Source organism: Plecotus auritus (assembly GCF_963455305.1).
Source record: "Plecotus auritus genome assembly, chromosome: 8".
Classification (NCBI taxonomy): Eukaryota; Metazoa; Chordata; class Mammalia; order Chiroptera; family Vespertilionidae; genus Plecotus; species Plecotus auritus.
In genome coordinates, this window is record NC_137782.1 from 155164913 (window position 1) to 155192136 (window position 27224).

Sequence of the window (27224 nt, forward strand, 5' to 3'; positions counted from 1 at the left end):
TCTCAACCCACAAGTTCAAGTAATACCATTAATGAATGTTGATGCTAACTCCCTATGTTAATTCAGGCCATCATTTTCTCTCACCTGGACTACTGCCAGGGCCTGCTAACTATTCTCCCATCTCATCTTCAGTCTTTCCATCAGCCTCCAATTCATTTTGCACTGCAGCTAATAGGACATTCCTAAGGCACAAAGAAGATCATACTACTCCTGTGCTGAAAACCCATCAATAGCTCCCTTTTGTTCTCAATAAGAGATTATTTAACATGATTTAAATGTCCCTTCATGGACTGGTCCCTGCTTACCACTCTAGCCTCATCTATTGTTCACCCCAAACACAGCACCTTTCATTTCTTTGAATGTAACATTTATACCCATGGTATGGAGTATATCTTCTTGCCTGGCTAATTCTCCGTCTTTTAAGTCTCAGCTTAGGGGTCCCTCCCTCTGTGAAGATTTCTATAACCTGCAAAGACCAGATTCAGTGCCCTGCTATGTCATCCTGGGGACTACCCGATAAAAGGCAAGTAGACTCTACAGAGGGCAGTTAAATATCACGGTGCTGAATATTAAAAATGTAATAAAAGGAACAATATTTTCCATATCAGGACTTCTCTTGGATATACACTGCATGAGATAGAAAGGAATACTATGTAAATAGTTATGTGTGGGTGATAGTTCTCCCAAGGGCCACGACAGGCAAACATTCTCAATGCAGTCACACTCCCACCCCCATCCCCAGCCCAACCCCAGGCATTTGGAAATATGTGAGGTCATTTTTGTTGTTGATGTCAGGATGGCTGGGAGTTGTCTTGACACAAGGGGGTAGGAAGGCTAGAATGCATGGGGACAGTCCCAAAATGCTAATAAAACCTCCATTGAGAAACACTGTACTAGGAAGTATGCAAATCTGGGAGCAGAGCTGAATTGCTCAGAAAAACAAAGAGGAAACTGATAGCTGACATTGGAGGACTTCCATCTCCACCCACTCCCTTTGCAGAGCTCCACCTCACCTGTAAATAAATGTTGGGCACATGCTTTTAAAAATATTGGTTTAAAGAAAAATTTAAAATATGTATTGGTTTAAAAAGGAGTCAAATTATTAGCCCAAGCAGCACCTACTATCTCCTGGCTCTGCTTCCCTGCATCCAGGATTTATCTCACTGCAAAGGAATTACCTGAGAACTTGTCTGAACCCTTAACTTCAGTTCAGGGACCATGCCCTATTGTATCGCCTAAACCTAATACAGTTTGGCACATAATATATGCTCAATAAATATTTCTGAACTATGACTCATTAAACTTAAAAATTAGCCCTGACATATTTTCCAACTGTCAACCCTACATATTTATTTATCATTAATTTTGTTTCCAGTTGAATACATCAAATGTAACAGGTACAAAAGAGAACCATCTACTTCGATCCAGTGCTAAAACCATCCCCCAAAGAATCCTAGTTCCTTTTATTATGGCAAATGTTATCACCTTTTTGGGATCCTCCAATTATGTACGCCAGAAGTCTACATGGCACCCATGTCTCTGCCTGCTTCTTCAAACCTGTTAATCCCATCTTCCATTTACCTCCTAGGTTCTTTTCCCTTCTTTCCTTCCTCAGCATTTCTGGCTTTAATTCAGGTCTCTTATATACATACTAGAGGCCTGGTGCATGAATTCGTGCACGGGTGGGGTCCCTCGGCCAGGCCAGCAATCGGGGCCAATTGGAGCTGTCTCACCCAGTTCCTATCGGGGTGATCAGGGCCGGCCAGCCATGGGGTGGGGGGTGGGGAAGGACTGATCAGGGATGTTGGCTGGCGGGGAGGGACCACAGGAGGTTGGCCCACCCTAGGAGGTTGGCTGTGGGAGTGCACTGACCACCAGGAGGCAGTTCCTGCATTGAGCATCTGCTCCCTGATGGTCAGTGAGCGTCATAGTGACCAGTCGACCATTTGGTTGATTGGTCGTAACGGTTGCCTAGACTTTTATATATATAGACTAGCAGCCCGGTGCATGATTTTGTGCATGGGTTAGGTCTGGCTGGCCAGCCCTGATGGGGGCCGGCAGCAGGGAGGGGATATGGGCGGATGGCCGGCAGGCCCCACCCCCGATCAAGGTGAGGGGCGATCAGAGGCGGGGCTGGCAGGGGGGAGGGGGCCGAGGGAGGTTGAGGGGGGGCTATCGGGGCCCTGATCCGGCCAGTTGGCCACCGCAGTGCACATCATAGCAACCGGTCCTTCTGGTTGTTCTGATCTTCCATTGTTCCAGTCACTTGGCTTTTACAGGCAGTCCTTGGGTTACATCGGACTCGATGTACGTCGTTTCGTGGTTATGTCACCATCCCCCATTTATTTATTAAAAAAAAAGTTCCGTCATTTCGACGTATGTACATAGGTGCTTTATGTTTTTTATTATTTATTTACCACGATTAAAGGTCAGGAATTGTTGTCTTTTAAATTTTTTTTACTATTTCACTTCCTTACTGCTGTGTATGTGCTCCATGTGAGTGACGTAGGTGCTTATGTAGGTGGGTTCCGACTTACGGCGAAAATCACGTTACGTAGTGCCGTAGGAATGGCTCTGCGACGTAACCCGAGGACCTACTGCATATATATAGATCGTTGAATTTGCTTTCTAAACCATCTCTCCATTCCCATCCCTACCTGCCCTTAAAACATTCTAAAATATTCAAACTATTAGTAATTAATACCTTGTGGGTTTATTATGATGCCAGGCACTACTGTCTTTTGCATGTATTTTCTTTTTGACTTTTTATGACAGCCTCAGTTTGAAAGAATTCCCAAGGTCATTCAGTAAAGCTACAGAGACGAGATTTAAACACAGGTAGCCTGGCTCAGAGCTGTGCTAACTAGGCTATATAATCTCCTGGAAGCTTCTGCCATATTGTTCCACATACATGTCTATGTCTGATTCTGCTCCCCGGCTGGGTGGAGAGGAGATGGATGCCCTGGCTGCTGTGAGTCAGTCCCCTTTGAGCCAGGGCTTGCTCAGTATTCCTTTCCCGGCGCCGCTGGTGTACTGAAAGTGAGCGGTGGTTATGTTGCAGGTGAGTGGCGGCTATGAAACAGGGAGTTGGCGCGGAGACAGAGGAATCACTAAGCTACATATCTCTGAGAGATAAGCGGACTAAAGAGTGGTTTGGAAATGTAGGCAACTAGCTACTACTGCCCATTTTAGCCTTCATGTTCCCCCTCCTGTGTGATGCTTACGGGAGTGGGTGCTTCACCAGGCTGCAGCTAAGCGGCCAGCCTGGAGGACGGCGCCTCCCCCTCATTTGTCTGGCCAGCTCCAATGCATTCTTCAAGCTTTAGCAGCATTCCTGTGTCTTCCTGTTTACATTAATGTCCTTCCTCAGTGCTTCGCACAGATTTGTGAGACTGCAAACATCTTGAGGGCAAGGATTGTGGCTTTTCTTCTCCATATTCTTTACCACTTAGCATAAGAGAATATTTAAAAAGTATACTATAAAAGCAGAGTATAGACTAGTGGCTAAAAGTCTGGCCTTCATGTCATACGACTGCTGTTCAAATTTCAGTTTTCTGTTTTACCTTGAGCTCCTTAATCTGCCTGTGTCTGAAAAAAAGTGCAGATCATAATACTTACATCAGCAAGTTGTTATGAGAATTAAATAATACATGGAAAGTAATTGACTCCAGTCCTGGCACCTTGTAAGCACTTGGTATGTTAGATATCGTTATTTTTCTATTATTAAGATGATAATTTACTAGCACTATCTTATAATGAGGCAAATTGTTTTGGAAGCAGTGGGTTCCCTTTTACTGCAGATACAGTAAGTCCTTAGGCACTTAATATGCTCCTAGGTTCTTGGAACTGTGGTGAAATGACATACAATGAAACCAGTTTTACCACAGGCTAATTGAAATAAAGAAGAGTTAAGTTCCTACGGCATCTCATCCACGTCATAACAAAATGATGTGGAATGAATCCATGGACCTGCCGCATCCGAACAGCAGTAAACATAGGAGAGATGCTGTGAAGTAGTTTTTATTTGAAAGGATTAGATGATTTCTAAGGATGCTTCCAATCATAGAAGAGGGAAGCTATTTCTCTGACTCAAAGAAAGTGTGATCATTAGTGTTACTTCTAGCAAAGTGAGTGTTGGAATAGAATAAAAAGGACATCGGATATGGTTGTATGTACATATTACAAAGAACATAATATTTTATGTTTTGTGAGCAGTTAATTGCACAAAACCTTTTATTTATGTTGAAACCCATATGGCAAATCAGGCCCTTACATGGAAATCCATCTCTTTTCAAAAGGACTAGGTTGGCCCTGCCAAAAAGGAACAAACAAAACTTTAAAGACTGCCGCAGCCCTGCTGACATGTCTTTCCCCTTTGAAAGAAGTCTATTAGTAATGCAAATGCAAAGTTATCTGCACAGATGATAATCCTAGCAAACAAAACAGTGAAACCATTAGAACGGTCTTGTGCAGCATTCAGTCCTGAGAATCCTGAGAATTTGGCATTCCAGCTTTCAAAAGGCAGAGAAAGAGAGCGCAACTGATTCCTGTTTGGGATAGTTTGTTAGGTCTGCTTACCTGCATCCTGGGCTGATTATCCTGTTTAAAGAGGCCAAACAATTCTCCAAATATGGACAAGCAGAAGGAAGGCCTGCACTCTGGGCCCCCAGCAAGTGCCTTAAACAGGCAAAAGCAGGATCCTTGGCCATGGAATAACATTCAGTCAGGAGTTTAATTCTCAAGATACCGGAGCTTTAAGGTAGACCCATCTAGAAGAAATCCAATTATAAGTATTCATGGGGGAGCAATTCAAGTAATATGCTCCTATTACTGATACTTTAATTAAAAATTAGACAATTGAAAGGCTACTTGTATCATTGAATAGATGGTCATGTTTCAACATCTTTTTGTCCATAGGTACTCAGAGTAAACTTCTTTGGGAATTTGCTAAATATGCAGTCTTACTATAGGAGAAAGGATTGAAAAGATAAAAATGTATGAAGTTAACCATAAGCAGTATGCGTGGCTATTGTTTGATTGCATTTATTTTATCCCTAACAGGTTTGATGAGATCTAGCTTCTCAGGAGCCAGTAGGCATTAGGGAATATTAGTGGTCAGAAGGTGTGGTGCCTAAAAGGTATTAGGAAAGCATTTCTGAAGTAACACTCCAAAGTGGTATTGCCTAAGTGGCCATCCCCTACTTGATCAAATCTTCTGGAAAAGCCTAGTGGACAATTTAATGAGAACAGAAAATTAACCCTCCATACCTACATGATTTCTTGGACAGCACTGGTGTCCACATAGACTGGATGTAATGCTGGAAATCTGGGTCTTGAGCAGGGTGGGGCTTTGGGCAGGTAAAGAGCTTCCAGATCATCACGTGTTTACACTGCAGGTGCAGGAATGGGACTTGTCCATCCTCCACCCTCCGCCGCCTCTTCTTTGCAAGGTTGCTTGACAGCTTGCACAGTACCCGCCCAGAGCCTTTGATAATCCACTCGTCTCTGGTGAGGTAGTCAATCGCTGCTTTAGTTCTGTGCTCTGCGTGCCTCCCACGCCCTCTACACCGGCTGCTGGCGGCCGCTCTGCGTGTTTTTGCTCCTGGAGCTTCCCATGCCCTGCCCACGCCACACGCCTCCCTTCTTGCCCTCTTGCCTGCCCTCTTTTGCGTCCTGGCAGGCCGACACCAAGGGCCCCGAGGGTCGGGTATCGGGGCAAGCACTGCTCACTTTTTTTCAGGGGCTTTCCTCAGGGAAAACCCTTCCCCACAGTTCCAGTAAGTCTGTGGTACTCGGCTGTGTCCTATGTGTACCTGCTTCTAAAATTTGGGACATTGTCTGTCTTGCAAATTAAAGCTATTCCACCGGTTTAGTAGTGGGACCTGATCCAGCAAAGTCAAACATTGTCATCAAGGGAATCAGACATGGGTAGGAGCTACTTTCTGCCGGTCCTGCGCTTGGTCCCTGGGGCAGACAATCCTTTTCTGGCATCGGACCGTTGCAGCCCGGCACACTTCCGCACCCGGGAAAGCCGCGGCCACTCTGAAAGGGCAAAGCTCGGCCGCCCGCACCGCCGGGTAGGCGCGCAGAGCCGGAGCGCGCAGAGCCGGATAAGCGCGCACGGGCCGGGTAGGCGCGCAGAGCCGGAGCGCGCACAGGCCTGGAGCGCGCGGGGCCGGGAGCGCTCCCTCCGGGATCGCGGCTGCGCAGTCGGGCGGGAGTCGGGAAAAGGGGAGGAGGGTGGAGGAGCCGGAGTAAGGGGAGGGGGAGGAGCGGCGAAGGCGGAAGCCATGTTGGAGCTTCACCCGGAGCGAGGGGCTGCGAGCGTTCTCCTCTCCCCGTGGGTGTGACCGGGGTTCGGCGCAGCGCGGCTGCGAGGGGCGGGGACGGTTAGCCCGGTCGTCGCCGTCGTTGGCGGCGGCGGCGGCGTGAGGGGAGCGGCGGCTGCAGCGTGGAGCCGGGCGATTGTGACCTCCGGGGGAGCAAGGGTCCGGCCGCGGCTCCCACTCTCCGTGTGGCCCCCTGAGCGCCCCCCCTCCCCGGCCCGGGAGGGAGGCGGGGGGCACCCGGGCCCGCCATGAACCCCGGCTTCGATCTGTCCCGCCGGAACCCGCAGGAGGACTTCGAGCTGATTCAGCGCATCGGTAGCGGCACCTACGGCGACGTCTACAAGGTAAAGGCGCGCCGCCGGGGACCGGGGTCCCGACCCGAGGTGGGGGGGGAGGGGGGCGCGGCGGAGCCCGGGCGGCGGGAGGCGCTGGCGCCCGGAGCTGCGGGGGAGGAGGCGGAGCGGGTGTCCCGGGCTCCGCTGCCTGGGAACGAACAAAGGGCCAAATGTTTAACCCCGAGACCTCCCAGTCCTTACCTGAGCCCTGCCCTGGACGCGCGTTCCCCGGGAGGGCTGAGCGGGCGCGGGGAGCGGGCAGCTCTGCGTCTCGTAGCGCGCAGGGGCTGGGCGTCTGTTGCTTGGCAGGGTCGGTGCGACGAGCCAGACCGCAGGGGTTTGGCGTATGTCAAACCTGCGTGCTTCAGACGGACCTGGCCGGATCCGCTGTCCACCCACCAGGCCCCGGTGTAGTTGTTATTACACTGGGCAGCCTCCATCGACAGCCGCTCAATTTTTAGCCTTTTACCATCGGCATACCGGTTTCTTTTTTTCTCAGTAACGCCTTTCTTTGGTAAAAGCAATCTAGTTAGCATGATTTTTTTTTTTTTTAAGGAAAGAGAAACTTTTCTCCAAGTCCAACTGGACTTTGATGCCGTATTAAAATTGTGTTGTTGTTTTTCCAGTGATCCATAGGTCCCTGGAAAAACAACAACACCTGAATTAAATACTTCGGAGAGGTCCTGGTTTGATAAGGTTAGAATTCAAAGCCCATGAGTAAGTACAGCATTGCTGTTGTAGAGGGACCACTTCTAAATGTGGGAGATAAATCACTCCTCCCTGGCCAGCTCAACTCTTGGCCTCGCAGAGACTGCCAAGAAGCGAGGAGGATAGTGCCAAATGTGGTAGCAGTCTTGATTTAGTTGTGGATCTTCTTACTGGTAACCAAAGTGGAGCAACTCCTGTTTCACATAAACCTGAGGATGCACAAAGCTTAACTTGACTTCGGAAAGCTTCGTCTTAACTTGATTTTGCCCTCGTTGAAGCAATAGGTTTTTACTTTTACTCCACTGTCATGCATATTACTTAGATATTTAATACGGTGCAGCCAGTATCCTGCATTAGTCTTGGTTGGTGGATGGATTTGCTTTCCACCATCAGTTAATTACTTCCCCCCCCCCCGCAGACAGGTGTATGCTGCACACCTGCTATGTATAGGGTACAGGACATCAAAGCACTTGGGTTGTAACAAAGACAGACATGTTCCCACTTGGAGTTTATAATTTGGGGGGACAAGAACAGCATTAAACAACCGTTTATTTTATTGCAGTTTTATTTTGTGCTGCAGAGGAGAAAGGATTAAGATTAGGATTATGAGAGCATGGCACAGGAGGAATGCTCTCCTCTGGGGAGTCAGAGGCAGTGGGGAGAGGGAATTGTGCCAAATAGAACACATTCTTGTGAAGGCTCTGAGTCTTGAAAGGATGCCTGTGTGGCCTGAGCGTCCAGAGAAGGGAGGTCAGTGGTCGGCAAACTCATTAGTCAACAGAGCGGCAAACCGCGGCTCGGGAGCCTCAGTTTGCCGACCACTGGGCCTAGCTCATCATGCTGGCCTCTTAGATCTTGTAAGGAGGTCAGACTCCTCCTCAGGACAATGGAGAGTGAAATTAAGTTTGGATTTTTGAAAGATCTATCTACTGCGGTGTGGGGAGTGGAGATGAGGGGAAAGCAGTTAGGAAGCTATTGCAGTCGTTCATGTAAAAATAACCATTATTGTGTTTGGGAGTTGGTGGTGATTGTAAAAGTTGAAATGAAGGAATCCAGCTGGTAAAGGAGCCTACTTACATTCAGATGAAAAGTTACTAAAACTTTGCTAATGTGTAAGTCTTAGGTGGCAGTGTGTACAGTGAGTTCTTTTTCATTTCTTTACAAGAATAATTGGCCATGCCTTTACTATATTTAGAAAAAAACAGCTGTTAGTTAAGCCACGTGACTAAAAAGTAAACAAATTAAGGCCTGTAATTTCCCAAGAACGTCTATATGCAATACAGGTATAAATTGATTAATCTTGTCATCTTTTTAAAATAATGATAATAAAAACTAATATTTACAGAGTGCTTATTATTTGCCAGGCAGTGCTCTAAGGTTTTTCCATGTGTTAATTTACTAAATCCTCACAACAACCCTATGAAATAGACATTGTTATTAACTCTACTTTGCAATTGAGGAAACTGAGGCACAGGGAGGTTATAGTAACTTGCTAAAGCTGGTAGATGGCAAAGCCAAAATTCAAACAGCGTCAGAGACTGCATTTTTAACCAATAGGCAGCACTGCTTCTGTAAAGATAGGGCATGGGCAGGTGATGTATTACTGAATTTCCAGTGGAGAAACTGAGGCACATATTTAGTTGAGCATTTCACTTGTAGCCAGGCTCTGAGTGCCATTTGGATCTTTAAGTAGCAGTTGGCATACCTCGCTCCTGCTGTGCAGCCAGCTAGGCCTCACTATTGTAATCTGCCAAGTGGATATCACATGATGGATGCCCGATTCCTACCTGTCAGACTCTTCCATTACCAGGGGCCCAGAGCGGAAAAACTCCCTGTAGTTTTTGGCATTAGAACCACTGCTTGCTAAATAACCCACAGTTTAAATTATTTGTATTTTTGCCTGTAATCATATTTGTGCTATAAAGCGAACATTTTTTTTTGTATTTGTTTTGCTGTTTTAGATTTTTCTTATTTATATAAATTGCATTGATTAGAGAGGAATGCATTAGAGGGTTTGTTTTTTAAAAGCCAATATATATAATTTACTCCTTAATTTGTCAGCATCTAGGTGCTAAAAATGGATTAAGTAAATAAGTTAGAGACCTAATTATTTATAGTCATTCTTAAAAGGTTGGTGTTTTAAGGGATTTTTATTTTGAAAACGATCCTACTCCAGTGTAGTAATATGCTTATTATATTTCAGGTGGCATGGTTTAGTTAAAAAGCATTGAACTAGGAAGTGGAAGATCTGGAACTTATGAGCTCTGTGGCCTTATAAAATCATTTAGCTTCTCAGGGCTGTTTTGTTGTGAAGGTATTACCATCATATGCCTTTCTGCTTATGGTGTTAAATAAATGAATTGAATTTTACTCAACAAATAAGGTTTGATTTTTTTCTGGGTCCAAAAAATGCAAATATGTATTTCCTCTGTGCTGTCTTAAAGTACATGGGGATAGAGTTGTGTGTGTTTTTAAAGAAGTAATACTTGCCTTTAACTATGTCCTGTAACTGTGGGCTTTACTAGTATCTGTCAGTCAGATGAAATATCTGTAGCAAGGATTTCCTAGGGACCTAGGGGTTGACAGCTAAAGAGAGCTCTGTGGTTGGTCCTCAAGGGGCCTGTGAAGGCCTCTGAAATCAATAGGCTTAATGTTGTATGTATACATATTTTTCTGGAGAGATGACCTAATAGCATTCAGTACATTCTCAAAGAGGTCAGTGATCCCCCAAAAGAATGACCTGTAGGTTTGTCATTTGAAAGGGTTTTCTTGGAGAAATTAGGTATTTTTTTGTTTTTTGTTTGTTGGTGTTTTTTGTTTTGTTTCGTTTTTACCAGATCACATTATCAACATTGATATGATTTTCACATGCATTATGCTATTTTTTCTCACGAAATTTTCCAGTTTCATTTGTATAATTCCTACCCTAAAACTCTTTATGTCCTGATGTCCTTCTGCATTAGTGCTAGAGAGACACAGAGGATACTAAAGCTGGAGGTAGGGCAAGGCAAAGGATGTTTGGAAGGACCAGTGTCCATGTGTTTCTCGGGAAGTATCTTACCTGGTTGCATGACTCTAGCCCAGTCCCTTGTGAACGACTCCCAGGTGTCTCAGCCGCGGGCTTTCTCCTGAGCTCTGGCCCATTGTCCAGCTAACCTCCTCACAGACCACGTCTTCCTCCAAGTGTGCCTCTCTTCATACCCCTTTCTGTCAAAGCCCCAATACTGACAACTCAGTAAGTTTTGAAGCCTTGGAATCATCTTTTACTTCCGGACTGGACTTCATAGGCATTTTCCATAGTGTGGCCGGGATGCTCCAGGGAAAGCAGTACTGTGCGTATAGTATTAAAGACTGAGAAGTCCTGTGGCCAAGAAACCTGTTAAACTTTGCTTTACCCAGCAAGCTTCAAACTCACTTGACTAAGGATTCTTTGCAATGTTTATTGCTTGTCCTTAGAACTAGTGCCTGGTAGGACATGCTTTGGAAATGTTGATACTTATTTTATCTATGTATGCTTGGAGGCCATTTCCTCTGAAGCAGAGGCTGCAATGTTGCTAAGCTCCAAAGTAGTGTTCACATGGTAGTCTATATAAACAGACTTGGAGTCAGTATGAAAGCTGACAGGAGAAAAATTGAAGATTGGGCAGTGAAACCAGGAAATTAATTTGTATGTTCAAGTGTTTAGTGAATTATATATTGGCTTATTTGTAACTGCATCTTTCAAGGTGCTATGATAATATCATCAAACACTGATTCTTAGATTAGTGTTTTATAAGAACCTTTCAGGAAAACTTAGTTCTGAAACGGCACTTCTGATGAGGGTCATGAAGACCTTAAGCATTTAGAAAAAGAAAACACGGTTATTTGGGGTTATGCTTATTTTTACTTCCATGGAGAACGAAGTCTAAAGGGTATCAGAGGAAATGTCCCTAAACTTTGGAAAGATTGCTTGAATATTTAAGGCAAATTAATGTAGAATTTTTCAACATCAGTATTATTGGAGATGAAAAGTGATGATGGAACAGACTATGGGATAATTTCTATACAGCATTTAAAAAAACACACACAGCTAACCTGCAGGTTATGTGATTTTGATATGGATCTGATTCCCTGAAGGAATTACTTAACTCCCAAGATTTGATCTGTGTATATATTAAGCATATATATTTACTTAGGAAAGAAAATCTAATGCATTATTTTGTATTGAGAATAAATAGTTGGTAGTTCTCTCTTGAGAGTACATTGAATAACCATACTACATTGAATAGTTATAATATGAACGGAAATGTATTAGGGACTGTGGGTGGAGTAGCAAAAATGACAAGACTTGGTACTAAGAATTTACAGGAACATAAAATGTGTACCTACTCTTAGTTATCATAGTTTAAAATCAAAACTGCGGGAACCCCTTTCACTTCCCGCATGGTTCAGGGTTCAGGTTCTGGAGGAGGCCTCACACAAATGAAAGAGACTAGAAAAATATTAATTTGGCGATATTGGGGACCAGGGGGGAGCCCAACTCTAGTGGGAGGACTATACTTTGCTCCGGCCTAGCGATCCCCTTTTATTAAGACTATGGGATCCACCCATAGCTCTAGGCAGGCAATCCCAATAATAGCCAATCAGCAAGGATTTACGTAAGATTCAAAGGTGGAGGTTGCTTTAGCTATCATTGTCTCAACTAAACAGTGGGTGGTTGGCTCTGACCTTTCAGAGCTTCAAGGTTGACCAGCCTTCTGGGTTCCTTGTCCACACCTCTCTGCTAGTGAAGACAATGCGCGGCTTCCAACATATCCCCCATTTGTTTTCCTTAAAAATTCTTGCATCTGCAGACTAGAAATAAACATATGAGAAGAAAAATGAGACAAGCAGTAGTGGTTATGCTGAGAGGCAAATGAATCAGTCTGTAGTAAGTTTCTGGGCCAACAGTTTTTTGAGTCCCAATTTCAATGTCCAACAGTTCCTTATGTGTACATGTCAGCAATGATATGCTAGTTCTGGATGGTAGACAGACGGTGGCAATGCAGGTCCGACCCTCTCTGGTTTGGTCCTGGGCAACCTGCTGCGACACACAGCTGCTGACTGCTAGCATAGCAAGGCGTCTTCAGCGTCTTCCATTTCTGGACTGTTTCTCCTCTTGTCTTCATGGCTAGAGCAATCCGGTCAGTTTCTTTTGGGATACCTTGTTGCAGGAATCCACATGGTCTTGGAGTTGTTTTCTGGAAATATACAAACATATTCTCGACCAAAGGTTAATAAAAGAAATCTTTTTTATAAATTAGACTTGGGATCCTTTTTCATTTTTGCCCAATTTTCCTTTGGCTTATTTTGACACCATGTGTGTTTCCTGGGTGTCTTGTTATTAGCATTACAAATGAAAATTAATTTTCAAAGTAAAAATTTTCTTGATGTAATTTACTTATAGGATATTTCTCCACATATGATATTTTTCCACTATCCCCCCTTTTTTGATTTAAATATTAGGAGGCTTTTGGAAATTTTTTTAATGCAGTCTTGATAACTTTAATCTGAAATAAGGTTTATTTTTTAACTTTACTTGTCCTAGGTTATGGACAATAAATGACATTAACCAAATTTTTGCAATTAGTCTTTGAATAACTTTACATAAACTTTGTCAAGGAGGCAAAAACAGAAATTACTTACTTCAGTTTATGAGGCCAAATTTATTGACTTTTAATTACAGTTTTTCAGATGTTTGAAGAAAATCTCTATTTCCTTCCAAAATAATTCTCAGGCTACAGAGTTTCACTTAAGAATCTTAGTCCTTCTTTTTTACAATAAGCAACCTACAAGACTGCTGCTTAAGATTTGCTCGTGCATCCAAATAGCCATGTCACAAGAAATCTCATTACAGTAAACTTGACTATTTTACTGTCAGATTAATACTTTAACAACAATCTTAGTTTACCCTGTAAATATTAGTGGAAGAGATTTCAAAATTTTTGAATTTATCCTTTTTATTAAGCTAGAGTTTTATTTTTAAAGAGTATCCCCTTTGGCTAATTAGCATATACAGAGGGATCATGGGAGGTCTCAGTAACTTTATTCAAAGGGAGGGGTTGGCCTTTGCTGTTTCAGGATGGCGGCCCCCAAGGGAGCGGCTAGCCATGTGGCCAACATGGCGGCTGCCTAAACTGTTAAAGCCAAAACTGTACTGCAGACAAACAGAAATCTCACTAGCTGTTTCTGGTGGCTTTATTAGAATTTAATTGTTTATAATTTAAGTAGGTATCTTTAATTTAAAAAGCAAAGCAAACTTAGTAAATATTTACGTCTGATTCACAAGGTGCAAAAGCTGCCCCACCTTCAGCTTAATTAAAAATGCAGGTGGCTATGGGCTTTTTGTCATTTCAACTTTCCGCCTTAAAATTTTGCTATTGAATTTTAAGAAATATTTAGTTACTTATTTTACCCTTCTTAGAGGCCAAAACCTTCATAACATGTGTAAGTAAAATATAGTTATTAATTTTTATTTGATAAAGTTTTCCGTGCAATTTCAAGTATATTAGTTGGGTTAAATTCAAAATATTTCCTGTAAGAAGAGAGAATAACTTCTTGAAAACATTTTAGGGCCTGTTAAAATGTTCCCAAATTTATTATCCCTCGGTTACAGCCTTGAAGTTTAACTTAGAAAAAACGATCAAACAAATATCTATATATGATTTAAAGATTATATACTTTTTATAATTATCTTAAGATATCAATTAAATTTAAGTTGGTTATTATATTAAAAATTTCAGTTGGGATCACAGAATTAATACTTCTTATTTAAGTAGACCAACAAACAACATATTTTGAATTCCTAATTATTAGAGAAAACATATTTTAAATGTCTATATTTTAGGCATTTAATTACCACAACTATATAATTTCTCCCAATTCAATTTGAACTTTAAACCTTTAGAGCTGGCCAGTCAAATATGTAGCAGTTCTTGATTAGTAACACTTTTAAGAATAAATTTCAAAAACACAATAATTAACTTTAAACCGATCAGGTTTTTTCTCTGCCGGGGGAAGTCGAGTAGCAAGCCTGCAGGTATTCAAATGCAAAAATTGTCCTTAAAAAATGGCTACTGGCGGGAAACTGGATTACCTGTCATTCTGGGGGAAGGGCGTCTACCCCTTCCTCCATTAACAAAGGGCGTAGTCAGTGGCTTTTCCTGGGCTATTTGATCTTTATAATTAATACATTATTTATCTATATTTCAACAATTTCTTTGAGATTCTAGAGTCAATTATAATTATTTTAAAGCATTTACTTTGGATACATTCTTTTATAACAATTCACTGATTTTCTTGAAGGCCTTAAAAGTTAGCTTTTTAACACCCTTCATTAGCATTTTAAAAACTACTCTTTATTATGGAAATTCGAATCCTATTGCTGTAACTAGCTTGAATTTCTTTCCTTTTGGTCAAATCCGCCATTTTTCTTAGAAAAAAAACACCAGTTTTGGGTTTTTCATTTCTGTAGCCCTTGCAAAGAGTCAAGTCCAATATCTAATATCCGAAATCGGACCGTGCACACTTTGTCCCAAACTAGCTTTTCCCTTTACAAGTGCACAGATATCCCATACACATTTCTAAATTTTTAAAGCTTTTTCATGGCGAGAAAGGAGACTTTAAATTAGCATACTGGGAGAGTGGCCTTCCATATTGGATTGCCATGTGTCTCACTTCCCCCACATCCTGCTTGCTCTGGGGGAATTTTTCAGTAACAGATCTGGCTGCGTATCTTTTCATGCTTAATAGATAAAGACAGATCTTAAATATTTTCTTTCTTTTTTGCTTTCCGAAGTAATTACTAGCACCCAATTTGGCCAAATTTTGCATTTCCCTGCGAGTTCTTCTATAATTTTTAAACAAAACTTTAAGTAATCTCATTTCGGGAGAGCAGATAGCCCTGCCCTCTCCTTCCACCTTTGAATTTCTCCGCACCAGAGGTGGTTTCGGCAGCGGAGTTTCATTTCTTATTGCAGATTTTAGATTCCAAATACAAATTAAGATTTTAATTTGAACAAGAAACCACATTCCTTAAGCATGCAAACCAAAAGTCTATAATAAAGTTTACTTTATAACCTAATTCTGCCCCATTAGCCTGGCTGAAAAAGACATTCCCACCCTACTTACAGATCTCCACTTCTGCAGCTAACCTGGGCTTTGTGTGCAGTGACGTTCCCTCACCTATATGTTGATCTTTTCCCCACCTTTTCGGTGTATTTTTTCCCCCCACCTTTTCGGTGTAATCTCCCTCACCTTTCCGGGGAAATCTTCCTTTTGCTCTAGGCAAAATATCATCCCCTCCAGGGGTCCCATGTCGAAGGCGCCAGTTTGTAGTGTCCCACGTTTGGGCTCCAGTTTGTATCATCCCCTCCAGTTTGTCCCACGTGGTTCAGGGTTCAGGTTCTGGATTCGGGTTTTGGAGGAGGCTGCACACAAATGAAAGAGACTAGAAAAATATTAATCTGGCTATATTAGGGGCCAGGCGGGAGCCTAACTCTAGTGGGAGGACTATGCTTTGCTCTGGCCTAGCGATCCATTTTATTAAGACTATGGGATCCACCCATAGCTCTAGGCAGGCAATTCCAGTAATAGCCAATCAGCAAGGATTTACGTAAGATTCAAAGGTGGAGGTTGCTTTAGCTATCATTGTCTCAACTAAACAGTGGGTGGTTGGCTCTGACCTTTCAGAGCTTCAAGGTTGACCAGCCTTCCGGGTTCCTTGTCCACACCTCTCTGCTAGTGAAGACAATGGGCGGCTTCCAACAAAAACATTGTTGATTTTATCTTTTCTGGCATTTTAAATCTCTTACTATTTGAGAGATTATCTACATAACTGACCTCTAGCAGAGCAAGGTTAGTGCTGGGTTCTGGAGTCAGACTGTGTAGTTTTACCACCCTCTAGTCTAGCCAATTACTTAATCCTTCTCTCTGTGCTTCAGTTTCCTCAATTGTAAAATGGAAATGCTTAGGGAAGTGTTTGGGGCAGTGCCTGACACACAGTACTCAGGAATTGTTAATTGCTGTCAGTATCTGGTATTATTTATTGTTACATATTTTCTTGCTTCTGTCCTAACTTACTCTGCTCCTCATGCTTCTGCCTCAGGATTTTTGCATTTGCTGTCTGTGCTTGAATTCTTCCCTCCCCCAATCCTATCCTACATAATAAAAGCCAAATATGCTAAGTGTCCGGTCATCCAATTGGCCATTCAACCAATCAAAGTGTAATATGCTAATGATATGCTAAGGCCACTTAACTGCTTGCTGTGACGTGCACTGACCACCAGGGGGCAGATACTCTGACCGGTAGGTTAGCTTGCTGCTGGGGTCCGGCCATTCGGGACTGAGCAAGATGGGCCAGACACACCCTGGAGCCCTCCCATGGTCCCTTCCTGGCTGGCCAACCTCCCACGTCCCTCTCCAGCCCCTATCATGCACCATTGAGGTCCCTCGGCCTGGCCTGTGCCCTCTCACAATCTGGGACCCATTGGGGAATGTTGGAGAGCCGGTTTCGGCCTGACGGCTGAACAACCACTTGCTATGACACGCATTGACCACCAGGGAGCAGACGCTCAATGCAGGAGCTGCCCCCGGTGGTCAGTGTGCTCCCACAGGGGGAGTGCCACTCAGCCAGAAGCTGGACTCACAATTGGTGAGCACAGCGGTGGTGGTAGGAGCCTCTCCCACCTCCACAGCAGTGCTAAGCCGTCAATTGGACATCCCCCAAGGGCTCCCGTACTGTGAGAGGGCACAGGCCAGGCTGAGGGACCCCCCGCGAGTGCACGAATTTTATAATAAAAGGCTAATATGCAAATCATCTGAATGGTGGAATGACTGGTTGCTATGACGTGCACTGACCACCAGGGGGCAGAAATTCAATGCAGGCGCTGCCTCCTGGTGGTCAGTGCAATCCCACAGGGAGAGTGCCGCTCAGCCAGAAGCCAGGCTCACAGCTGGTGAGCGCAGCGGTTGTGGCAGGAGCCTTTCCCACCTCCGCAGCAGTGCTAAGCTGTCAGTTGGACATCCCCTGAGGGCTCCCGGACTCTGAGAGGGTACAGGCCAGGCTGAGTCCCCCCCTCCTCCCCCACCGAGTACACAAATTTCATGTACCAGGCCCGTAGTATTTATATGGTTTGTTTCTTCATTTCCCTTGGGTCCCAGCCCAGATGTCACCTTTTAAATATGTCTCTTTCTTACCACCCTGTAAAACACAGCACCTTGCCCTCACTTTCCGTTTTTACCAGGGATGAATCCAGATTTTGCAAGGGCCTGAAGTTTTTATAGTTTGGGGAGCTCTCATTAAGAAAACAATAAAAAAAATTAGAGATGACAGTGAATATTTATTTCGAATGAGAAAAGATACCCCCAACAAAATGCTGCAATCCTTTTCTTCTGAGATTTCTTTAGACATTTAATCAGAAATGCTCATAAAATGTTTTCTGATAACAATCTGATTGCTTCTCTCCACCTACAGTATTCTATGTCCCGATAACTTTTTTTTTTAAAATATATATACTTTTTATTTCAGAGAGGAAGGGTGAGAGAGAAAGATAGGAACATCAGTGTTGAGAGAGAATCATGGATCGGCTGCCTCCACACTCCCCCAATTGGGGATTGAGCCCACAACCCGGGCATGTGCCCCTGACTGAAATCGAACCCAGGATCCTTCAGTCCACAGGCTGACACTCTATCCACTGAGCCAAACCGGCTAAGGCGATGTCTCAGTAACTTTCAAAACTCACAGAGGCCCATGCACGTGAGGGGACCTGACCTTTAAGTTTTGTTAGCTTCATAGAAAATTTGCTCCTTACTCTTCCCAATTTTCATTATGGTATGCATCACCCCATATTTATTTCTTCATTGCCTTTATCTCTGCACGAGAATGTGAATGCAGGAAGCTGGGGTTTTTTATTTTACTGTATCGTTAGAACCTGAAAGAATGCCTGATACATATTAGACCCTTAGTAAATATTTGTGGAATGAGTAAATGAACTGACATGAGGAAAAAACTTGTGCTACATGAGTTTAGAGCAGTGCTTTTCAACCTTTCTAATGCCGCGACCCTTTAATACAGTTCATGTTGTGGTGACCCCCAACCATAAAATTATTTTCGTTGCTACTTCACAATTGTAATTTTGCTACTGTTATGAATCGTAATGTGAATATCTGTGTTTTCCGATGGTCTTAGGCGACCCTGCTAGCGGTTCTCAACCTGTTGGTCGCGACCCCTTTCACAGGGGTTGCCTAAGACCATCAGAAAACACAGATATTTACATTACGATTTATAACAGTAGCAAAGTTACAATTGTGAAGTAGCAACAAAAATAATTTTATGGTTGGGGGTCACCACAACATGAACTGTATTAAAGGGTTGCGGCATTAGAAAGGTTGAGAACCACTGGTTTAGAGGAAAGAGATACTTGTTTCTGTTTGAGAGAAATCACAGCAAGTTTTGTAGTGGAGGTGGCATTGGACTTGACCTAGACCACTGGCAGTCGTGGGTATAGAATGAATTAAGCATTGTGGATTATTATTCAGCTTAAACTAGGTCAGGAGGTTTAATGTAAGTATTTTCTGCAAATTAAGCAATGCTCATAACTATTATTATGTACTAGAGGCCCAGTGCATGGATTCGTGCACTGGTGGGGACCATTGGCCTGGCCTGCGGGGATCGGGCTGAAACCAGCTCTCCGACATCCCCCAAGGGGTCCTGGAATGCAAGAGGGCACAGGCCAGGCTGAGGGACCCCACCAGTGTACCGACTGGGCCTCTAGTATGCATATAAGATCCTTGGTTAATCTCTTCCAGCCCTTCCCCCAACCCTCTTCCCTCTGAGATTCATCAGTCTGTTCCATGTTTCCATGTCTGTGATTTCCACTCTGGTGTTGAACATCTGCCCCCTGGTCAGTACGCATCATAGCTACTGGCCAGTCGGCTGGTCACTTAGGCTTTTATATATATACTAGAGGCCTGTTGCACGAAATTTGTGCATGGGGGGGTGTCCCTAAGCCCAGCCTGCACCCTCTCCAATCTGGGACCCCTCAAGGGATGTCCGACTGCCCGTTTAGGCCCGATCCCCGCAGGATCTGTGGGATCGGGCCTAAATGGGCAGTCGGACATCCCTCTCACAATCCAGGACTGCTGGCTCCCAACTGCTCACCTGCCTGCCTTCCTGATTGCCCCTAACTGCTTCTGCCTGCTAGCCTGATCACCCTCTAACCACTCCCCTGCCAGCCTGATTGATGTCTAACCACTCCCCTGCCAGCCTGTTTGCCCCCAACTTCCCTCCTCTGCCAGCCTGGTCACCCCTAACTGCCCTCCCCTGCAGGCTTGATCACCCCAACTGCCCTCCCTTGCAGGCCTGGTCCCTCCCAACTGCCCTCCCTTGCTGGCCATCTTGTGGTGGCCATCTTGTGTCCACATGGGGGCAGGATCTTTGACCACATGGGGGCAGCCATCTTGTGTGTTGGAGTGGTGGTCAATATGCATATTACTCTTTTATTAGATAGGATAGAGGCCTGCTTCATGGGTGGGGGCCAGCTGGTTTGCCCTGAAAGGTGTCCCGGATCAGGGTGGGGGTTCCCTTGGGGCGTGGGGCGGCCTGGGTGAGGGGCCTGTGGTGGTTTGCAGGTCGGTCACGCCCCCTCGGCGACCCAAGCGGCGGCCCTGGTACCTGGGATTTATTTATCTTCTACAATTGAAACTTTGTAGCCTGGAGCGGAGCCAAGCCAAGCCTTCTACTCGCTCTGTGGTCGCAGCCATTTCTGTTGGGATTTATTTATCTTCTATAATTAAAACTTTGTAGCCTTAAGCGAAGGCCTGGGCCAGCCAGGGTGTACAGAAAGCTTGGCTCCCTCCATTGCCGGGGAAACGCAAGCCTCCCTCCCACTCTCTCCATGGCTGCAGCCATCTTGGTTGGGTTAATTTGTAGACTCGCTCCTGATTGGCTGGTGGGCGTGGCCTGTGGATGTAGTGGAGTGATGGTTAATTTGCATATTACTCTTTTATTAGATAGGATGAAGATACTGTCATTTTAAATATATGTACCTACTGCATACTACTTTTTTATGTGACTAAATGTAGCTTTTAGGAAGAGAGCTTTGTTCCCTAATACCAAAGGCCTTAGATTCAAGAGATGAAAATCATGTTTTCTGCTGTAGCTTTGTTTCTTACTATCCTTTTTGTTGTTGTTCTGGAAGATGCCACACTTCAGAATTCCAGCTGCCTTGACCTGAGATTATAGGTTTGGGTTCCTGTGATGTATTTCCTATCTTAGTTCTTAAAATCTGAAGAAGAATTTTAAATTTGACCATAAACTTAGGTATGTTCAAATAAGACATTTGTTTGTTTAAACTCTTCATAGAAACTTGAGATGGTAAGAAAGTTCTTTCTGATAAAAAAAAGTCTTAAATTATTGACGGTGGATAGAAGTTTACCAAGATTCAAATTTCTGTTTGAAATGACTAAATGCATCACTTGCAACAAACACTGTTGTTTTTTTCATTGAAATGACAGATCCATTCAGTTCATTTTCAAGGAAATGTCAAATATGTAAGCATGAATAATCACAGTTTGTCAGTAAAAATGGTGTTCTGTGGAAAAGTGGCTAATGCAGTTTGCAACTGACAGTCACACATGCTGTTCTTGGAGACAACCATTGCACTTTGGTATGCAGCATTTCATCAAATAGAATATTAAAATGACACGCATTCAAGGGTCAAGATCTAGTACAATTAATTTATGTGTATGCCCCAACAAGGGCATTCTTAAATGAAACTGGCTTTTCTTTCCCCCTGAGTGCATGGCAGTGAGGAATATGGTGACTTCTAGTGCATCATGGGGCTGCCGCCTTGATGTGTACTAAGACACTAGCAGTTGGACCACCCTTGCTTTTGCACTATTAGTGAAAAAATCAACCCCGTTAAAGGGGGCACATGACTTTTTAGTATTACAAGCAAAATAGTTTTGACCTTTCAGACTCTCAAAAAAAAAATCCCAGAGATCCTCGGAATTGTGCTAGAAGATTACATGGAGTAAGCCCCGATGAGGTAAGTGGTGACGGGCCAGACAAAACAAATAGAAGACATGGAAAAGGGGAAACCAGATGAAGCGCGTCTTGCAGAAATATTTGACAGCTTTGTGGAGAAAAATGGGATGGAGAACAATGATTCAAAGGGGACTTCACAATGTTAAGCCTGATTGAGGAGCACATTATAGTTACTTTATAAATATTGGTTCAAATAAATTAATAATTGCAGAATGATATCCATTACCAATACAGTGAAGTTGAGAAGGGGGAGCTGTGATGAAGTTTGGATGTTTTATTAGGAAATAAAGAGGTATCTGTGAGATTTCTTTTCATTATTTCCTTGCTGTGGTTATTCTTAAGAAACTCTAATAATATTTCCCCCCTGTGGAGAATAGCAATTCTTTAGCAGTGTGTTTTGAACTAATAGAAACTGATAAGGGTCAATACCTTTCTCTCAGCTCTTACTGAGGGAATACCAGGAGGATGTACAAAGATATGTCCTGTTGAAGAAGAGTCTTACAGGTTGGGAGGGTGATTGACATAAGGAATCAGTGAGGGGAACAGGACTGTGGGCTAGATTTTTCTTTTTTTTATGGCATAAAGTTTTAAAATGTTTCTTGTTTTATTCTGGTTATGATATATGTACATTTTTAAGAAAGAATAATGAGATGATAAGAAAACCATTAAAATGATAACTCCCAAGAGAATACTGTTAGTATTTTGATATATTTTCTTGTAGACAAATATGTTACAAGGCTTGTATATTTTTAAAATTAAATTATAGTTTATTTACTGTGAAATGCATAGGCCTTGTGCGGTTCAGTTAGATGGGTTTTGATATATATAACTGTGTAACTCATGTCCTTATTAAGAGGGAACATTTTCTTAACCTCAGAAAGTTCCTTTGTGTCCTTCTCAGTCAGTAAGGCATCCCCCATCCTGTGCAGTCACTGTTCTGATTTCTATCACTATAAAAGCTATTCTAGAACTTCCTATAAATGAATCACAAATGCCTTGGCGCCTTTGACAATACATGTGTAGATATATTCTGGACTCTGTTTTGTTCTCTTGAGCTGTATGGCTGTACTTTCACCACTATTTCTCTGACTTTCTTACTGTAGCTTTATAGAAAGCCTTGAAATCAGGTAGTGAGTTCTTCAACTGTTTTCTACTTTTTGCAGTTGTCTTATCTATTCTAGGTCCTTTGCTTTTTCTGTATAAATTTTAGAATAAGCTTTTCAAATTATATAAAAAGCTCCTGGATTTTGTTTTAACATATTTTGAAATAATTATAAACTCATAGGAAGTTGCAAAAAGAGTACAAAGAGGTCTCTGCACCCAATATTTATCTTCCCTCTTGTGTCATCTTTACATAGCCATAGTGCATTATCAAAACAAGGAGATTGATTAGCACAGTGTAATTAACTAGCCCATGGGTTTCACCACTTTTCCTGCCCCCATTTTTTTCATGTCTTTGTGCATGACTTTGTGGCATTTTATCACATAGGAAGCTTACTGGGATTTTATTGGGATTGTGTGGGATCTGTAGTTTAGGTTTTGGAAAATTGAGTTCCTAACAGCATTGAGTCTTCTGATCTATGAACACGGTATTTTTCTCCATTTATTTATGTAGGTCTTCTTTAACATCTCATCAATGTTTTACCTTTTTTATTTTTAATTTATAGATTTTACCTCTAGCTTTTTCTACTAGTATTTTAATAAATATATAACTACTTAATATATATATAACTAATAAAATATAACTATGTTTTCAATTTGTATTAAAGTCCTCACTATGCTAGTGGTGTCTGACTTCCTTTGACTTAACCTTGTATATTTTTAGCTGTGAGCATATGGACTCCTTTTAAAATTGGCAGAAGTGAAAAGAAAACGGGAAATGACTATGTTAAAAGCTATGCATTTAGCTTTCTTATCTAAAGATTAGAACAAAGTCTTTAGAAACCTATTTTTATATGTGAGATATATGTGTGTATATCTTGCAAAATTTATGTTTTTAAGCTTATTAAAGAAAAACTAGAGGCCTGGTGCATGAATTCATGCACGGATGGGATGGGGCTGGGCAGGTGTGGGGGGAGGGGCCACAGGCAGTTGGCTGGCTGGCCCTGACCCCGATCAGGGTGTCGGGGGGAAGCCAATCAAGGGCCAGGCAGGTCAGACGGAGGGGCCGCAGGAGGTTGGGGGGGAGCCAATCGGAGCCCCGATCAGAGCCCCAATCAGGCTGGTTGTCCATCACAGTGCGCATCATAGTGACTGGTCATTCCGGTCGTTCCATCATTCCAGTCACTTGGCTTTTATATATATAGATAACTTAAGATTCTCCATCCTTAAGTGAAAAATAAATAACACTGTACTAGATTGTTTATAAAATCTTAAAGAATTTTTTTCTGATTTTAAGGGGTGTGTGTTCTGGTTGAAACAAAATATGCCTAAATGGAATAGGCCTTCTAAAGATCATTTTTAAGGGAGTGTTTTTAACAATTAAAAGAACAATAACATGTTATAAATATGATAAAGAAAATCAGTGTAAGTGAAAAATAAACCAGGGTTAATCTGGTGAAGACTTCCCAAAAGAGTATATTTTGACCTGGGACTTAAAGCAGTACTGTGTTTGTATTTGTAGAGAGTTATGAGGAAAGCCATACCAAAGAGTAGATGGGGATAAAAGTACTGCTGTGGGACCAAAATAGCCAAAGAGGTAATAGACAACCATTCTGCCTAAAGTAACGGTTTATATTGGGAAATGTGAGATACAGTGTTTCAAATATCCAAGATACAGACAAATGCCAGTTGAAGAAGTAGACTCATTTGATGTGTAGTATAGTACTTCCCAAATTCATTAAGGCCTATCTTGTTTTTCTAACCTGCTTTGGTTACTATTTGGATGTATTCAGTGAGTTTTCTTCTATTTTCCCCTTTCCCCCTTCTCCCTCAATTGGGTTAAAAGTTACACATTTTATTTTTATACTTTTGGTCATTACCTTAAAATTTAAACATGCATAATAAAGTTAATATCTTTCAGTTTTCTTTTGGTCAGTATATAGACTTTAGAATGCCTAATTTCAATTCCTGCCTTTTTATTCTGTGTTGTATCTTATTTTGATTATACAGTGTTTTTAAATCTCCCAGATTAGTGTTCATTATCATTGTTTTATACACCTCTGGCAAGCACTGATCTGTTTACTGTGTCCATAGTTTCACCTTTTCCAGAATGGCATATAGTTGGAATCATCCGGTGTGTAGCCTTTTCAGACTGACTTCTTTTACTTAGTATTTATGGTTCCTCTGTGTCTTTTTGTGACATGATAGCTCATTTGTGTTTTGTTTATTTGTTTTTAAAATACATTTTTATTTCAGAGAGAAAGGGAGAGGGAGAGATGGAGACATCAGTGATGAGAGAGAATCATTGATCGGCTGCCTCCTGCATGCCCCCCATTGGGGATGGCGTCTGCAACACGGGCATGTGCTCTGAATAGAACCAGGACCTCCTGATTCATAGGTTGATGCTCAACCACTGAGTCATACCAGCCAGGGCAGAGCAAAAGTTTTTAATGAAGTTTGGCTTATCAATTTTATTGGTTGTACCTTTATATCTTAAAACTCATTGCCAAACACAAACCAAGGTCACCAACATTTTCTCTCATTGTCTAGAACTTTCATAGTTTTAGTGTGAGGTCTGTGTCTAGATTCATTTTTTTTAAATATATTTTTATTGATTTCTGAGAGAAAGAGAGAGGGAGAGAGAGAAACATCAATGGTAAGAGAGAATCATTGATCGGCTGCCTCCTGCCTGCCCCCCACTGGGAATTGAGCCCACAACCTGGGCATGTGCCCTGACCAGGAATTGAACCTGAGACCCTTCAGTCTGCAGGCTGACGCTCTAGCCACTGAGCCAAACCGGTTAGGGCATCATTTCTTTTTTTACATGTGGATGTATGTTGTTCCAGTATTATTTATTGAAAAGGTCATTCTTTCCCCATTTAATTGCCTTTTGCTTTTATCAAAGAGCAGTTGACTATATTTGTATGGGCCTACTACTGGGTTCTTTTATTAATTTGCTAAAGCTTCCATAGCAAAGTGTCATGGACTGGGTGGCTTAAACAACAGAAATTTATTTCCTCATAGTCCTGGAGACTAGAAGTCTGAAATCAAGGTTTTGGCAGGGTTAGTTTCTTCTGCAGCCTTTCTCCTTGGCTTATAAATGGCTGTCTTCTCCTGGTATCTTTACATGGTCTTCCCTCTGTAACTGTCTGTTCAAACATAGATGGCTAGAAGTTATTAAAAGGTCGTAGCATGGAGTCAGGTATAGCAGACCACTGGAGGGGTAAAGACTGGGTCCACTGAGTCCAGTTAGGAGGATGTACTTGCTGTCTGCAGAGTGGTTTTTGGAGTTGTTGGAATGGTTGGCAAAGAATCCTGGTTAGTGATTAATGATTCAGAAGGTAAGAGGGAGATAGTGACATCTTTTGTAGTATCCTTCCCTCCAAAGCCATATCATTTTTATACTTTTCTGGGTGTATCCTTTAGTAGTTATTGAGCATCTGTGTTGAGCTTTGTAGCATGGCTGATGCAGAAGTCATTCCTCTCTTCAAGGAGGTGACAGACTAGATTAGGGGATAGTACTATGTAATTTAATTACAGCACTAAGTAATATGGAGCATTTGTGAGTATGTAATGAATTATGTGATGCTTGATAAAAGTTTAGGAGATCAGATAATGATTACAGCCCATGGCTGAATAGGGAAGGCTTTTTAGAAGAGACAAGAAGAAAACTGGGTCTTGAAATGTGGTTTAGATTTAAATAGGTGAAGTGGTTGGCATTGTAGTTGAAGTGAATAGTGCAGAATGAAGACCCAGTGGAGGAGAAATAAGCAAGAAGGAAACATGCCAAATTACATCAAATGATATTTATCCTATCTAATAAAAGGATAATATGCAAATTGACCATCACTCCAGCGCACAAGATGGCTGCCCCCATGTGGACACAAGATGGCCACCACAAGATGGCCAGCAGGGGAGGGCAGTTGGGAGGGACCAGGCCTGTAAGGGAGGGCAGGGCAGTTGTGGGTGATCAGGCCAGCAGGGGAGGGTAGTTGGGAGGGACCAGGCCTGCAGGGAATGGCAGTTGGGAAGGACCAGGCCTGTAAGGGAGGGCAGTTGGGGGCGACCAGGTCGGCAGGGGAGGGCAGTTGGGGGGGACCAGGCTTGCAGGCGAGGACAGTTGGGGGGGAAAGGCCTGCAGGGGAGGGCAGTTGGGGGTTACCAGGCCGGCAGGGGAGGGCAGTTAGGGGTGACTAGGCTGGCAGGGGAGGGTAATTAGGGGCAATCGGGCCGGCAGGGGAGCAGTTAGGTGTCGATCAGGCTGGCAGGGGAGTGGTTAGGGGTGATCAGGCTGGCAGGCAGAAGCGGTTAGGGGCAATCAGGCAGGCAGGCAGGTGAGTGGTTGGGAGCCAACAGTCCTGGATTGTGAGAGGGATGTCCCAGATTGGAGAGGGTGCAGGCTGGACTGAGGGACACATACCCACCCACCCACCCACCCCCTAGCCCCCCACCCCCGTGCACGAATTTCGTGCACCAGGCCTCTAGTTGGTGAATAATGGGAAATATTGGATATTAATAACTAATTATGATAATAGCAAATTTATGGAGTACTTACTATGTACTGGGCATGGTCTTACTACTAGTAAGCACTTTATGTGTATTCTCATTTTAATCCTTATTGCCTTATAAAGTGGGCATTGTTATTTCCATTTTACAGATGAGGAAACTGAGGCACAAAAAGACAGG

The 27224-nt window shown here is 43.0% G+C and overlaps 1 protein-coding gene across 5 annotated transcripts in view; it reads left to right on the forward strand.

Moving 5' to 3' along the window:
• Positions 1-6212: 6212 nt before the first annotated feature.
• MAP4K3 (mitogen-activated protein kinase kinase kinase kinase 3) overlaps positions 6213-27224 on the forward strand; it is a 133115-nt gene continuing 112103 nt past the window's right edge. For 4 of the 5 annotated variants that reach the window (XM_080683351.1, XM_080683352.1, XM_080683353.1 and 1 more), the window contains exon 1: positions 6213-6673. In XM_080683351.1, the coding sequence (XP_080539477.1) occupies positions 6578-6673 (96 nt within the window). In that variant the 5' untranslated portion in view covers positions 6213-6577. The remainder of the gene's footprint in view (positions 6674-27224) is intronic. The other variant, XM_080683355.1, reaches the window with a different exon arrangement.